The sequence below is a fragment of the Semicossyphus pulcher genome, unplaced genomic scaffold, assembly GCF_022749685.1.
Source record: "Semicossyphus pulcher isolate SPU_LCO1_2020_fin unplaced genomic scaffold, fSemPul1.0.p SCAF_2, whole genome shotgun sequence".
Lineage (NCBI taxonomy): Eukaryota > Metazoa > Chordata > Actinopteri > Labriformes > Labridae > Semicossyphus > Semicossyphus pulcher.
The window spans coordinates 15,828,289-15,843,668 of record NW_027211693.1 but is presented as its reverse complement, the minus strand read 5'-3'; the positions used below and the strand labels follow the sequence as shown (position 1 = coordinate 15,843,668).

At 38.9% G+C, this 15,380-nt stretch overlaps 2 protein-coding genes across 2 annotated transcripts in view; one reads left to right on the top strand and one right to left on the bottom strand.

Annotated features, from left to right (window-relative positions):
• Window positions 1-2,095, top strand: part of zdhhc9 (zinc finger DHHC-type palmitoyltransferase 9) — a 32,151-nt gene extending 30,056 nt beyond the window's left edge. The window contains exon 10 of the transcript XR_011308643.1: window positions 807-2,095. The gene's annotated coding sequence lies outside the window, so the exon portion shown is untranslated. The remainder of the gene's footprint in view (window positions 1-806) is intronic.
• Window positions 2,096-3,798: 1,703 nt separating this feature from the next.
• sash3 (SAM and SH3 domain containing 3) lies at window positions 3,799-12,973 on the bottom strand. The gene is made up of 8 exons (XM_069670628.1): window positions 12,767-12,973; window positions 10,787-10,882; window positions 8,895-9,032; window positions 7,717-7,852; window positions 6,749-6,906; window positions 6,183-6,395; window positions 5,951-6,095; window positions 3,799-4,593 (listed from the first exon to the last, which is right to left on the bottom strand). Exons 1-8 carry the CDS (start codon window positions 12,821-12,823, stop codon window positions 4,349-4,351), a joined length of 1,188 nt encoding a protein of 395 aa, XP_069526729.1. The 5' UTR covers window positions 12,824-12,973; the 3' UTR covers window positions 3,799-4,348.
• Between the last annotated feature and the right edge of the window lie 2,407 nt (window positions 12,974-15,380).

Here is a 15,380-nt window from a genome sequence, read left to right as displayed (position 1 = left end):
ATCTCTTATCGGCCGTCGGATAAAAAAAAAAGAAAAGATGCCGATATGCATCAAAATGCCGAATATCGGCGCCGATATCAGTCTATCCCTAGTATCTTCTAATCTAACCCTCGACAGGAAAGAAAATAAAAGGTGTATTTCCTGAAATGTCAAAGTTTTGATTTAAAAAGGGGAAATAAAAATATATTGTTGCTAAATAATAGTTAAAAATTTAGCTTTTTATTCTCATGAAATAATGTTTATTTTCCCTAAAATTATTTGAAAAAGCAAAATCGAATTGTTTTTGTTGAAGTGATCGATACTTGTAGATGTGTACAACCTGTGTGGGGTACCTGCGTTTTCAGGGGTCACAGGTCACAAAGGTTGGGGACCACTGAATCAAACTATGTAAAGCAAAAACTAAGCAAAGCCATGTTGAACTGTACATAGTTTAAGCAGGTAACATTGTATTTAAAACCGTTCAGCTGACTGAATAGGAGGAAAGTTTTGTTTTATTTCTTGTGAAGCTTAAGTGCAGCCACTGTTAATTAAGCTGCCTGTGAGCTTAACTCGTCCTCCTGCAAATCACTCCTGAGCTGATGTTCCACCAAGTCGTCTCTCTCCCCGTCGTCTCCTCCCTCTTTTAAAGTGTCTCTCGTATTAACTCCTCTCCTTCTCCTTACATCTCTGCTGTGACAGTTGCTCCTACAGTACTCCCGAGGCGCCTGAAGCCATCTGTGGCAGGCTCATTATCGCGGAGAATAAAGCCGAGGCAGAGAGAGAAAGACGTTCAATGCTTTTTATTTTCATGCATCTGTGTATTTCAGACGGAGCACGGCCTGTGATGTGGCTTCTTGACAGTTTTGTTTTTGTTCGGGTCACAGATCACCGGAGGGGACGGCTTCCACACAGCAAAAAACGAGAGAAAGAAGCGAAGCTTATTCTTAGTATTTAAATGATGTTAGCTGGTAGCGAGAGTTTGTAATAGTGATTGTGTTGTATGCAAGACAGAGTCGGTGTTTGTGAAATATACTTGTGTAGAAATTCTAGTGTGTCGACACATTGCAGCAGATACGAGATGATTCCTTCTGAGACTCAAAGCTGACACAGTTTCTTCTGATCTCCTTCAGATCCTAACTCCAAAAACACAAGCCAAACAAAGAAAGAAAAGTACATTTAAGGATGCTGGGACGTTGGCAGCTGTGTGATTATCTTTAAGTTGCATCAGTTTAAAGCCGAAGACCGGATAACAAAAGATTAATCTCGGTCTTCAAGTAACAAAAATTATTAAGTGATTAAATGTGTGGTCTATGTATTCTAAACTACAAAAAGGTTGAAACATGGAAGTATAAACTTATTTTATTTTGTCCAAGAAGTCCAAAAGCATTTAATTTACTATAAAAAAATAATGAATATTTAATTTTGAAGAGCTACATTTTGGGCATTTCTGCAAAAAAATTAAATGATTGACAATTAAAACCGTTGACAATCAAATACCTGTCAATTGACTAACCGATTAATCGACTCATTTAAGCTCTAAAAAAATCCTCTATCCTTCCTCCACTGACGAAAAAAGAGAGATAACCAACACATCTCTCTAAGGAGAATCTTTAAAGTGTGGCAGTATTTTTCTGTAAAATAAAAAAGAATTTGAAAAACTTTCAAATAAAAACTAAGATCAGTTTTTAAAGCCAAACTAAGCCGGCTTTCTAAGTGGGGAGTATTTGAAGACAGTTTGGTGTATGTGGTCGCCTTGCGTTGCTGTCACCGAGGAGCAAGAATGTACGTGATTAATATTCGATAAATGAAGGATGTTTGTGTTGAATCCCCGCGTAACGAAGCAGATTTTAAAGGGATGGTTGATTTTTAGCTCTAAAGGTTTACAGACTGTAGAGCCACGTGTAGCTCTTGTATGTATGACTCCTGTGTTAAAATGCCATGAAGTGGTCAGATCTGAATGCTCTGATCAATCTATTACATAATGTATACAGATACAGTAATATACCATTGATGGAACTCTTTATTTATGTTCACTTTGTTTAGTATCAACACTGTGACTATATGTATTTCATTCAATTTACTTCACTTCTTTTTACATGATCAATGTGTCTGGTAAATAAACAATATTGTCTTATTATTATTTGGCTCTAAATGAGGGTTTTTCTGTGTTTTTGGTGTAACCCTCTTTTGGTTAATGGTGACATTAGCTCTTAAATATTGAAGCTTCAGGAGATCAGTACAAAACCACGTCTTCCTGGAGATCATGGGATAAATATGGAGAACTGGAAAATGAATGTCTGGTTCACTTGATCATGATTTATTTTAGCCTTCAATATAACGGACATAACTGTCTCTGCACTTTTTGTAAATTACAGGTGGGGAAGTTAAATGTGCTTGTTCAACTCTTTAACTCTATTTTTGGCTGTATGTGACTGACTGACCGACTCTGAGTGAGTGACGGTACTTTCAGAGCCCTAGAGAGAGAGACAGAGTTGCGACATCGCAATGACGGATCATGATCATGTTTAGGGAGTAGCTGCTCGTCCGCTGTCCTCACCTACGTCTGCAGCACGCACCTGCTTTCAAACACGTTGTCACCGGCCTCATAAGGACAGTCCTTGTAACACATTGCCCACAAAAGCGCACATTGAACTGATGCGGTCAGCCACATATTAGGTTTTAACCTAGTCTTGTTTAATTTAGATTTTTTGTTCTCAGTGTTGCATTCGAGACTTTGACCAAAACATATTACTAGACAGACTTAAAATACTATCTTTCTCACACAGAGCTAAAGTGGTCTGAATCCCACTTAAAGGAAAGGGACTATTTCATATTGATTAGTAATTGCAAATCTAAGTGTACAAAAACAACATGGAGTTCCCCAAGGCTACATTCTCGGCCCCCTTCTTTTCAACATTTACATGTTCCCACAGAACAACAGAATACCTTTTCATAAAGATGACACGTAGATATTTATAACATTGTAATCAGGTGACTATAGTCCCATCCATCACTGATAAGTGAGTTAAACAAATCAGTGTGATCTTTAAAATTGTCTTTAAAGCTCCTTTGAGGAACTTTCGGTTTGGGTTGATTTTGGCGCCCCCTGTGGACAAAGCCGTACCTCGTATCTCTTTGCTGATTTTGTCCTGTAGATGCTCAAGTGGGGGTTTTTAACAAAAATCTCGTCCTGCTTTCTTTAAGTCATATGCATCACTCACTTTAAATGTTTGCCCTGGAAGATGTAAACAAAGGCAGGGTGCAGTTAATCGCTTCATCTGACACCTACCTCCCCACCAGCAGTTTCAGGCATTAAAAATAACTATATAGAAATAATCAATCTTCTTCCTGATGGTCTGGTTTGCTTCTGTAGGTCATATAGATTCATCAGAATTAATTTCAGTCTGTTTCATAACCAGTGAAAAACTCCTCACAGGAGCTTTAATAAAACAAGGAGAAAACTGAAGGAAGTATTTTGAGCTAAAGCAGATTAAAAGTGACCAGCTCGCTTTAAATTTGGCTTTTAAACTTCAACGATAAACGATTTAAGTAGAGCAGCATACGGAGAGCGCAGACCTCCCCTAAGGTCAGTAGTATGTGACTTATAATATGCAAGTCTGCAAGCACTACCACAATATTCTGTACGTAGCCAATGTTGTTGCTTGATATGCGTCAGATCCCCTCCGCACCTTGGCCCATGATTCATCCACAAAGGTTCATGAAAATAAATTCAGGAGTTTTACGTTGAGCCCGTTGAGAAACAAAGGACACCAAACATTTAACCTCCTTGGTGGAGAAAAGAAGTATTGTTACATCATCAACAGCTGAATAAAGATTTATTCAAATTTTATTTACAGCACTGTTAACATTCCTCACGATGACATAAAGCAGTGTAATGTACTTCAAAAAACGCATAAAATATAACCGTCTAAAGTTTCAATTCAAGTTATGCGTAATATATGTGAAAATATTTTACATTCATATTAGTTAAAGACCGCACAACATGAGAACATTCACGACGGGATCATAAAGAAGAGAGTGAAAACGTTTAAATGCTGTATTGAGTACCTTGTATCACCAAGGACAAATAACAAGAAACATAAACAACACAATATCAAAAGTTCATTCAAAACAAAGAGAAAATAGTCATTGGAAACGGTTAACCAGCGGTGGCAAATGAAGACAACTTATGCTGCCTCCGCAACAGTGCCAGCAAAAGGGGGAAAACGGAGACCATCATGGCTGTACAGTAACCTTACATTGTGTTCATTCCATCAGTCCGCCCTCTCATAATGAAGAGACATTTTTACCTCCGACCGCAGAGTCGCTGAGAACCAGGAGCACAGAAAAGAGTATTTTCCATCACTTCTCACGATCCTTCGCTCACCGTCAGCCCCTCCAGCTGCTCCTGCATGGCGTCCAGCTGCTCTGTTTGGTTCTCCTTTTCCTGCTCTGTCTGCTCCTCGGCCGCTTCATCCTGGAGTTTCTCCTCCATCTTCGGCTCTTCGTGTACGCTCTCCAGGTTCTCCGAGCTCTCGAAACAGCCTGAATCCCTCGGCTCCTTGGAGTCCTCCCCAGATCTTTCTTCCTCTTCTGGTTCTGATTCGTCTTCAGCTACACAGAGGCAAAAGAAATAAACCCATTTTAATGCAGAACGGCTCCTCACAGTTCTTTTTTATATACATGGCTCTGAGAGGTCCTTTCACCTTCTTAAGATTCAGAAGGAAACTTTAAATTAAGTTAATATGCTAATTTTTTCCTCTATTTTCCAGTGCTTGAGACCACAAAGACGGCAGTTTAACATGATCGTTTAATTAAATGAGTACTCTCTAGAGTTTTTTTTAATCAAAAATCCAAGTTAAATGTTACTTTGTGGGTTGTTAAAATAAAAAGAGTGTATTAATTTACACTTTTCTTTGACGAATAGAGGTTAACCACACTCTGAGCACAGTTTTTTTCCGTACTGGATGCTGGTTGTTACAAAACAAGCTGAACAGGTCGGATCGTTTTGGCTCCCTTTGGGATTTTTGGGGGAAGGTTGACTCACCGCAAAACCAACTCCACTAACAGTTATCCTTTAAAATTCAGCCATGCAGTTATAGTGATGTTTTTTTTAAGGAATATTTCAGAATAAATAGTCAATGTTAGTAAATATGCTGCATTTTGTTAGAATATTTAGCAATATTTGGATTTAAATCAACTCATGGATAATAAATATAAGCCGATAATAAGGCAGGATTTTTGGTGTAACTGCGAGACAGTAGATGTTAAAGGTCAAGTCAACATTGAACACAGAATACTTTTGCATTCTGCTGCAGCTACTTGTTACAGTGATAGAAGCCCAAAAATAGTATATAACATTGTATTATTCAAATGATGAAGAATTATTATGTGGGTGAACAGATTAATCAACATATCAGGACAGAGAGAGATTTTGAGTGTGATGCTGTGCAACTGAACCTTAAAAGTGTTTCCAATTATGCAGCTGAGACGGAAAATATGACAGTAGCGTAAAGTTTTCCCCTAAGACACATTTTTTAACTGCTTTCCACACACAGTCTGTTCTTTTTGGGGAAGATTAACTTGACATTTTAAAACCCTGGAAACTATGAACCTGAACCTGAATACATTGATCTTGTTATATATAAAAATGTGTTTATGTGTTAGCACCTATTTTGAAATGACTGAGGGGATACTGTGTATATATAATTTTTTATTTATTTATATTGTTTTCTAACTGCATTTGTTGTTGTGGGATTATATTGTAATGTGATTTTACTGTAATGTGTAATGTCGCCTGTACTAAATAAATAAATAAATGAATGAAAGACACATTTTCTAAAGGAACCTAAATGTGAAACTGGAAACTGCCTTTTATGGGGACACTTTTCTCAGATTTAAGATTGTGGATTGGAGAGGTGTAAAGCAGCATCATTATCAGAGATTATTGCGTCAGAGTGTGTACACCTACAGTCTCTCAGCAGCTCCGAGGCGTTCAGGATCTTGGAGCGCTGCTCTGGGTCGGTGATGTTCAGCTCGTTGAGGTGAGACTCCTTCAGTCCTGCAAAGTCCTCAAGGCTTTGGAAACCGTGCATGGACAGCAGAGAACTCAGCTCCTGAAACACAAGAACATTAATATTAAGAAGGATTTGTATGAGTGTGACAAGGCCAAATGTCAGTGTAACAAACAGATTGTATCTTACATTCAGACCGATGCTGTCCAGCACCTCCTCCAGGGTTTTGGGTTTGGATTTATCTCGGTTGTTCTTGCTGTTGTAGCGCCTCCTCCTGATCGGCGGGCTCTCGTCGGGCAGCAGGTTGACGTAGATGAACTTAAAGGAGCCGACTTTGGTGTTGAGCTTCCCCGTCCAGGTCCCCACAGGGGGTTTCTCAATGATGTGGATGATGTCTCCTTTCTGTAAGAGAGGGATGACGCACGAGGGCCGGGGGTTAGTCATCACGATGACGAAGGATAAACAAAGGAAAGACCATGAAGGAAACATTTGGTTCACTTTAAAAATTAACCGGCTTGCATCTCAAACAAAAACATGAAAGACTTTTCTCTTTGTGTACACTTTGTATTGTTTGTGATGTAGTGACAAGATCACTACAGATATTTCGTTGTTACAGGCAGTCAATAAAGGGTCACTCAGCCTAGAAGAATAATAAACAAAACGACCCATCTTGTCTCTCTCGGTTAACAAGCTCCCTAGAGGACGACTTGGCGAGACAGCAGAAGAGGCCAAGCCGAGGACAGGGTCAGACTCACTTGAAGTTTGAGCGACTCCACATCGTAGGGGCTGGGAGTGAAGTCGGTGTGGACCAGAGCGCGGCCGCAGAAAGGCCCGTTGTAAGAGACGCCGTTCTCCTCCAGCCTCATGCTGTCCCTCTGACAGTACCCGCTGTCCAGGCTCTGTCTGTCGCTGCCTGAGGACGGATAAGAAGCGGGGTCAGATTCATCCTGAGCATGTAGATACATGAGATGGCTCTGTGTGTTTTCGCACTATGAACTTTATCACTCCTTTGTGTTGCTTCTATTCACCATACCCACAAATAACTCTCCATTTATTTTGTTGTTGTTTTATGAAAAGTACTCTGTGTGTTAGATTTTTATAATGCAACAAGTAAAATAATAAGAATAATTATGAGTATTATTATTATTATGCTTTGGGTTTGTCATGGAGTTAGTTCAAGCATTCCACATTGCACACTTTTTCATAGTGCACACTGCAGCTGCCCTTAAAAATACATACTTTGCATGCACCATGCAAACTATTGGCACATACTACTTTTCAAAATGTGCCTCTAACTTTGAATCTCTCTGACATCCGTCTCAGTCGCAGTCAAATCTTCCAGTGCGCAGAGGAAAGTAGGTCAGAATAGCCATAAAAAGCATGCTGGCTGAATACTGCAAAATGCAACGAGATGTAGCAGGACCTCTTGGTATTTTTGGCACACTGCATCTGAAATATTTGTAGTGTAAGAGCATGGGTTTTGAACTTAGATTTTGAATTATGTGTGAGCCACAGCTTTTGTGTTTACATTCTGGCAAATTGCCACCACCAAAAATGTGAAGATTTAGCTCTAAGCAGTTTTTTTGCAATTTGTTATGGGTGTACAAACACCGTCACTGGATTAAAAAATGATGAGTTCTGAGGGCATTCATTTCGGCTTTAAGTTTTACTTGATTCATAATTTATGCATGTGTGATTATCTATAACAAGCATGTACACTTACTGCCTGAGATCTGGCGGCTGATGAGGCTGGGCGTGGTCTCCTCTGACCCTGAGGAGCACACAGACGTCCTCTGTCCTGCACTCAGATCTGGGAGCCAATCAGAGATGGGAGACGGGAGTTCCTCACTGCTCTCACCCTGCAGACGCAGAGGACAGGAGAGGTCAAAGGTCAGATCAATCAGCTTCAATTCACTCAATTAAGAGTGAAATAGAACTAAAGGTCACATAATGAAGATTTCCTTAGAGATCATAAATTAGTCCAGATAAATGTAGCATCAATCAAATCAATAAATAAAATAAGATTGTCAAAGACAAAAAGACATAAATTCAGTTCACTCTCAGTTAGTTGTTACTAAAGATGCTAAAAGACAGTTTTCAATTAAATGATTGCCCTGCGAGTTATATTCTAATATTTATTCTTGGATATTGCAGATTGTGTACATTCAGACTGCATATGGGACAATTTTCACTGCTGAAAAATGTATTGATCATTTTGTCAAATAAACAGTTGTTTGTTTGGTCTATTAAATGTCAGAAAATTATTAAAAATGTTGAACAGTCTTTCCTAAAGCCAAAGATACCCGTTCACTGAACTAAAGGATTAAAGAAAAGAAAAAAAATACATAAAACACATAAATCGATGGTGAAAATAGTTGGTAAATTATTGCAGATTCTGTGAGTTTACATTTTTATTTTTGGAAGTTATTCAAGATGAAACTAAGTTTAAACTTTGTGGTCAGATTTATCAACATATTTTCCTCATTTGTGTTGTTTTAAAAACAATTGCTGAAGTAATGAGTGAATTCTCTTTGAATTACAGTCGAGTAGATCTGTAAACTGCATGAAATGGAAATACTTGAGTAGATACAAATATCACAGTTATTAGCTTATGTACTTTCCATACTAAAAAACAACAGAGTTCTGCCTTTAACATTTTTTTTTTTTAAAACTAAGAAGAAACACGCAGTTGATGTATTTGTCCACTAGATGGAGACGATGTCAATCATTTCAAAACAACAACTCTGTCTAGATGTGTTTTTGTAAAAAACGCTATAGTTTAATTTTGTGTAAGAGATAATCTTATTTAATATTTTTGATGTATAAACACTCCTGTTTTACATACTGTGATCTTCACATGTTATTCAGGCTACTGTCAGTGTAACTGTGAGCAGGATTTACCCCCTCTTCAGCCAGGGCCTTCTGCACCATCTTGGATGTTTTGCGGGTCATGGTCCTTGAAATGACGTTCCGCCATTTCTTTCCCAGTTTGCTGCCACTTTTCATCGCTTCCTCTGCCGTCACACCGTCTGGGATCGTCTAGAGACAGAGTAACAAAAAATACTTTTTTAACAATTTCTCAACAGAGTTTTAACTACTGTTTTTGTATTTATTCTTTCTATCTATTGTTACATAATATTATAGTGTAATATCCTACTTTGGTACATATACTTCTGCATTTTCATTACCTCATCCATACCGTGCAATTATGTCTGTGCAATTACTTCTCATGTGCACTTCTATTTATTTTGCAATACTGTATGTCACTTCACTTATCATCAACCATATAACCACGATACACACCGTGTGTGTTGTTGACATTTCTTTGTACTGAAACTTAACCATCCACAATAAGTGAAAGGTGTACATAGTGTTTATATATATTATTAATATAATCAGTGCATTTTATTGTCTTTTTGTCTTGCCTTTTTTCACTTGTATACCCTGCCCTTTACTTTGAGCTGTTGTAACAAGTGAATTTCCCCAAATAGGGAATAAAGTCAATCTTATCTCATCTTAAATGTCAAGACTTTGCCACCAACATAAGTTCACTCCCACGGTGGTTCAGAGTGGTATCACTGTCAAGTTACACAAGAGAGCGATTCTCACAAAACCTACAGACTCTGTGGTAATGGGGTTTTAAATACACGCACACACACACGCACACGCATGCACACACGCACACACACCTGGGCTTTATTGTGGCTAAAAGCTTGAAAACATTGTTTCTGCTTCACTACACAGGCATCACTCTTTCTCAGCCAAACACTGCGCGGCTGTGGGCTCAGTAATGAAACCTAATGATGTTTCACTATTTTTACGAGGCCATATATTACAGCAAATGTTCTGTGTGAGGACGCAGAGGTCGAATCCTCACTGAATTTTAAAGTAAAACGAAGCAGAAACACTGTGAGATTTAGAGAAGGAGTTAGTGAGATCATAGCTGTGTTACAACATCACTCTGTCACTCTTTTACGACAGTGAGTGTCCCTTATAGTTAACTGTAGAATAGTTTTGTAACAGCTGTTTTCTTGTTGATATTCTGCACTCAAATTCTTATATCAAATTGAACATTTTCAAGGTTTTCGTGCACTTTTAGAATCTTTTCAAATGTTTTTTTCACTAAATTAAATTGTGTTTCGTCCGTGAAGAGAGATCACTAAGATACAGAGAGAGGTACCAGTTGAATATAGAGAAAAAAATGCATGAATTCTCTGGGGTATGACTGCCAGACTCCTAGGTAAATGCTGTCTGCTTCTGCAACCGTCTGCCTGACGCAGAGGCTCTCTGCTCGACTGCTTCGTATATAGAGGACATCCTGTCTGCACGCTGCTGTCATCTGAGCTCTGTGCAACGCTTCTCCTTCTTACTTCCTCTCTTCTTCTGCACTTCTACGCTTATTTCTCCTCCAACTTCCACACCATCTTACTGGAAAAGTTTTTTAAAGTTCTGTGAATTCTAAAATGTGTTAAAACATCCACCCACACGTGCAGCAGTGTGTTAAATCAGGAAGTAGAAAGTGAGCGCTTCTGTAACAGCCATAACTGATGGACATTTCTGCTTGGCACTGTGGTCTCTTGTTGCAGTGTCATGAAGAGGCTGGATGAAATAGTTAAAGCATGACGAATGAGGAACACTGTGATAAAATGTCTATAGGAACTTCGAAAAAACTGAACTGAAAACACAAAGCGATAATAAAATACTTCCACTTTGCCAAACAGGGATGTTTTGTGTGACTAAAGATGTGTTTGTGTGTTTTTAGGTGGATGTTTGAGGGGACCAGTCCGACTTACATTGTCCTCAAAGTGTAACTCCTTATCTGACGCAACAGGAGACGTCGGTTTGTGCTTCATGAAATCCTTGAAGCTGCTGGACCTCTGCAGAGAGAGCTGGAAACAAACAAAGAGATGCGTTTATTCTTAAATCATTACGAGAAAAGCCCAGACCAGTGTAACCCAAGCTGTACCTGACAGTGAAGGGGCAGTAACACGTCTGCCACCACAAAGCAGACATGTCAGTTTGTTGTCTGGTGGTTTTGACCAATGACAACGCTCTTCTCTCTTGGCTTGGCTTAGCTGTTCACACGTTTTTTATCTCTTCAAATGTGTGAAGAGAATTTATCTGCAGAGAGGTTTCTCAGAAGAAGTAACAGTCTCTCCTAACAAACATAAAGTTATGAATCTGGGTCATTTAATATTTGCATGCTGCAGACGGCCTGTCCGATGCAGATGCTTCTGAAACGGGATTTACACATTTAGCTCAGGAGTTTAGCAGGAAACGCAAAGGAAGTGATATTTGTTGATTAATATCACTAGAAACTGTAATAAATAGTTTGGACTAAGTTTGAGTTTTTAAACTTTGCAAAGACACATCAACAAAATCAACAAGTTCAATTAACTTAAATTCATTATTTAGGTTTAACTTTTTGTCACTATGAAAACACGTTTGAATTTTAAAAAGAATCGATGGGAATAAAGATGCGCTAAAATGCTTCTGAATTATGGATTTCTCTTATTATCAAATAATGTGCTCAATACTTTCTCAATAAATCTACTAACCGTTACATTGATAAAGTGTCAAACTGAACCGACTGATATTAAACATACAAAACTTGATAATTGAGGGGGTGACAATGCTGAATCTTTGGTCATATTTGATTGAAATGTGACATAAACAATCGATCAATTGTGAACATTTGTAAACGGACCAGCTCAAGTCTGCTACATACAGCGGTATGTCATCTGCGTATTGTTTTAACTAAGAGTTAAACTGAACCAAAAAAGACAAAGTTTTCCCTTTTTTGCATATTTTTTTGTTACATCTGAGGTTTTTTTAATCTTCAGTGGAAACTCTGAGACTAATTTTCCATATAACCTCATGCCACTGTGCGTTAACTTCCTTCTTGAGTCTCGGTTGAAACCACAGGAAACGGGCAAAGCTTGAGCAACTGCCAACAGCCAATCAATGCAGACATGCAGTCAGTGCAGGCTGCTGATGGTCTGTGTGGATGATGAAATAAAGCAGCCGTACAGTGAAGGGAACAGATGACCTTTCATTTTATGCGGCCTCGACAGTTTTTGCTTGTAAATGTCAAGTTTTCCTTTAAGAAGCCACAAAGTTTCAGATGAATCCATCATATAATCACAGAGCACTGACTCGTGTCCTCGAGCAATGATGTTCTGCGGCTCGATTATCGCCTGTGACAATTAAGTGCTGGGAGGTGATTGCTGAGAAAACAGAGATGTGTAATACAGAGGTGCGAATTAGACCACACGAGGGGAGCTGTGGCTAGGAAAATAAGGGCACTGGTGTCGAGCGTAGGAGGCTCAATTTCATGGTGGCAGCTGGAGACGAAAGAACCAGAAGCCACAGTGTCTGCTGTGACTGAAGCTACATCTGCAGGGCAATGAATCACCCCGCCAGAATAAGAGGAACTTTGCGCTTCTTAAAAAGCACAAAGAAATGTTGAAACCAGAGCGTAAAAATGCTTAAAACTGAAGAATTGAGCTGAGCTTTACGTTTGGTGTGTTTGTGTGTGTGGTTTTTTTTTTAAGCTTCACCACAAAGTTTGCACCAACTTGAGCAGACATCCTGTGTCGAAATGATGTGCACACGGAGACAGCTGTAGGTAATGTTGTAATGAAAACATCAATTGTTTCAAGAATGTGACAAAGACCTCTTCATAATCACTTTACTTACCTTTAATACATCTAAAATTAAAGCACATTTACTTAAAACCTTCCTCGCCTTCCAAAATAAACTAAAAAACTCACCTTCTTCTTCTGCGTCTGCTCCTTCTCAGAGGCATTGGAAGGCCTTCGCCTCAACATCTTCTTCTTCAGTGGTCCTTTAGTTTTCCCTGGACAAAAAAGTAAACCGCTTTAATCAGAGAGTGTTTCTGTCGCTGAGCTGTCACTGCCGGAGTTGTCAGATAAAAAAACACAGCGGGACGTAGAAGCGCTGCACTCTGCTGCAGCCGAAAGAACTGCAGAAGCAGAGAGGAAGTCACGTGGACACACAGAAACTAAAAAGTCAAACCCTGTTTTTTTTAGAGCTCAAGTTCACACAGAGGAGGCCACTGGGTTTGTTGCACTTATTTCAGAGCCACAAACTCTCTGTGGCTTTCAACTAAACTGACATGAAACCGTCCTAGCAACACAGTTTTTGCAACAGATTATTCAGGTCATTTGTTATGTTTTGATCAAATGATTGAACTCTGGTAACTTAAATTGAACAATTCCTGTCGGAGAGAGCTGCAACTATTACCGATCAATCTACCACTTATCTTTTAAATTTACCAATTAGTTGTTAGACCAACAAATCATCAAAAACTTTGAATAGTAAGATTATCATTGCTATTGTTGACGTCTTTCAGCCACTTTATCAGGTAATCAAAAAAAATCTGCAATAAATCCTAAGACATTCAGTTTACGACATTTTAAAGTGGTAATCTCGAAGATCTCAGTTTAATTCTCTTTGGCGGCACCTGTGGCGATAAACGCCAATTGCAGGAGCACACTTCCATGATATCAAAACAGTGTCACATATGTGACGTCCACGGTTGGCTCCGGTTGTAACTCTTGATTTTCCTCACTTTCCTTTTTAGACTGTTTGCCTTCATCTGAGCGTCGAATTTGTTTCTTTTTTTTGGATTTTCACTTATTTTTGAAGTTGTATCTGTAGTCATCGATCTTTTCTTTGTTTGTTCAGCCATAGTAGATTACTGTTTACTCGCAACACTTGCAGAGAACGGAAAAGCAGCCGCTTTGTGTTAACTCATTCAGCGATTTAGTGACTTAAAGCTGCTGTGAGGAACTTTCAGTTTGTGTTGATGTTGGCGCCCCCTGTGGACAAAGTCGTATCTCTCATCTCTTTGCTGATTTTGTCCTGTGCATGCTTAAGTGGTGTTTTTTTAACCAAAAATCTGATCCTGCTTTCTTTAACAGTCATATGTATCACTCACTTTAAATGTTTGCCCTGGAACATGTAAACAAAGGCAGCGTGCAGTTAGTCGCTTCGTCTGACACCTACCCCCCCGTAGTGGTTTAAGGCATTCAAAATAACTATATAGAAATAAACAATCTTGTTGCTGATGGTCTGGTTTGCTTTTGTAGGTCATACAGAGCAATCAGAAATAATTTCAGACTGTTTCATAACCAGAGAAAAACTCCTCACGGGAGCTTTAACAGACATTTTATTTACGTGAAAATCTTTGAGATTATCACTTTAAGACTAGAAAAAAAGCTTGTCCCCACACTGGAGAGGCTAGGACCATCAATTGTTTGTATATTTAAAATTTGAAATTTGACATAAATAGGATTCATCAATAATCAAAACAGTTGCCGATTGTATGTGAACAGATTGAGACAGATCTGTGTGTGTGTCGTGTCCAGTGCAATCCATGTTGTGTGGTTTTTACACTTATGGTTTAGCTGCAGTTGGCAAATGAACTCTAATTTATCAACACAGCTGAAGTGTGGAAGTGAAAGAAATCTAAAGATGAAATAGTTAGGGCTTTGCAGCTGCAGCCGAGGCCGGCTGCAGCTACCAGAGGCCAAAACAGCATCACAAACTGGTGAGTATACAGGACATTTACACAAAAAAACTTCTCTGTGTGACAAACGAGATGCTAGACCAAACACGTGATGACACTGGAGACAATGAAGAGAGAAGAAACTTGAGTGAGTCACAGAAATGTGCGTGCCTTTAACTGCAGGCCAAGGCAACACATGCAGTGAGGGAAGTACAACATACAGTCAAGTTTAGCTTGTTATTTTGGTGGGGAAGAAAACCACATGATAACAAGAGGATGCCCTATTTTAGCTTCCTGTCACTCGACTGAAGAGTGGCAACAAACTCATCTGTCTGCTGATCTTAAAGGGACGAGAAAAAAAAGCGACACCTGAAACATAAATGGGTCAGTTAAGATCATTTAGAGGAGAAAACACTACATTATAAAAAAATCAATCAGCCTATGACTTCTACATAAAAAACTTGTATTTTTAGTTAACTGATCATATTTAAATTGTTGAAAATCTTCATCTTCAAGTGACATAGAACTACAGCTGCCATGTAAATTTAGTGGAGTAAAAAGCAGAATAATTCTCTACCATGTATTAGATTAGAAGTGTGAGATACCAGAAGATACACTGACACAGACACTGCGCTTCAGTACTTAAAGGTACCCAGTGGAGCATTTGTCCACTAGTAGCACTCTGGAGCAATGTTTTGATGAGTGGGGCCCTTGTTTGTTTATACTCATACATGCGCTTCCCAACTTAATTTATGCACTTTTTATAAGGAAACTTCAAGGGGCACCTTTCAGTGAACATACTTAAATCACTTTTTACCAAGGCTAGGGACACACTGATCACCAGAGATGACAAC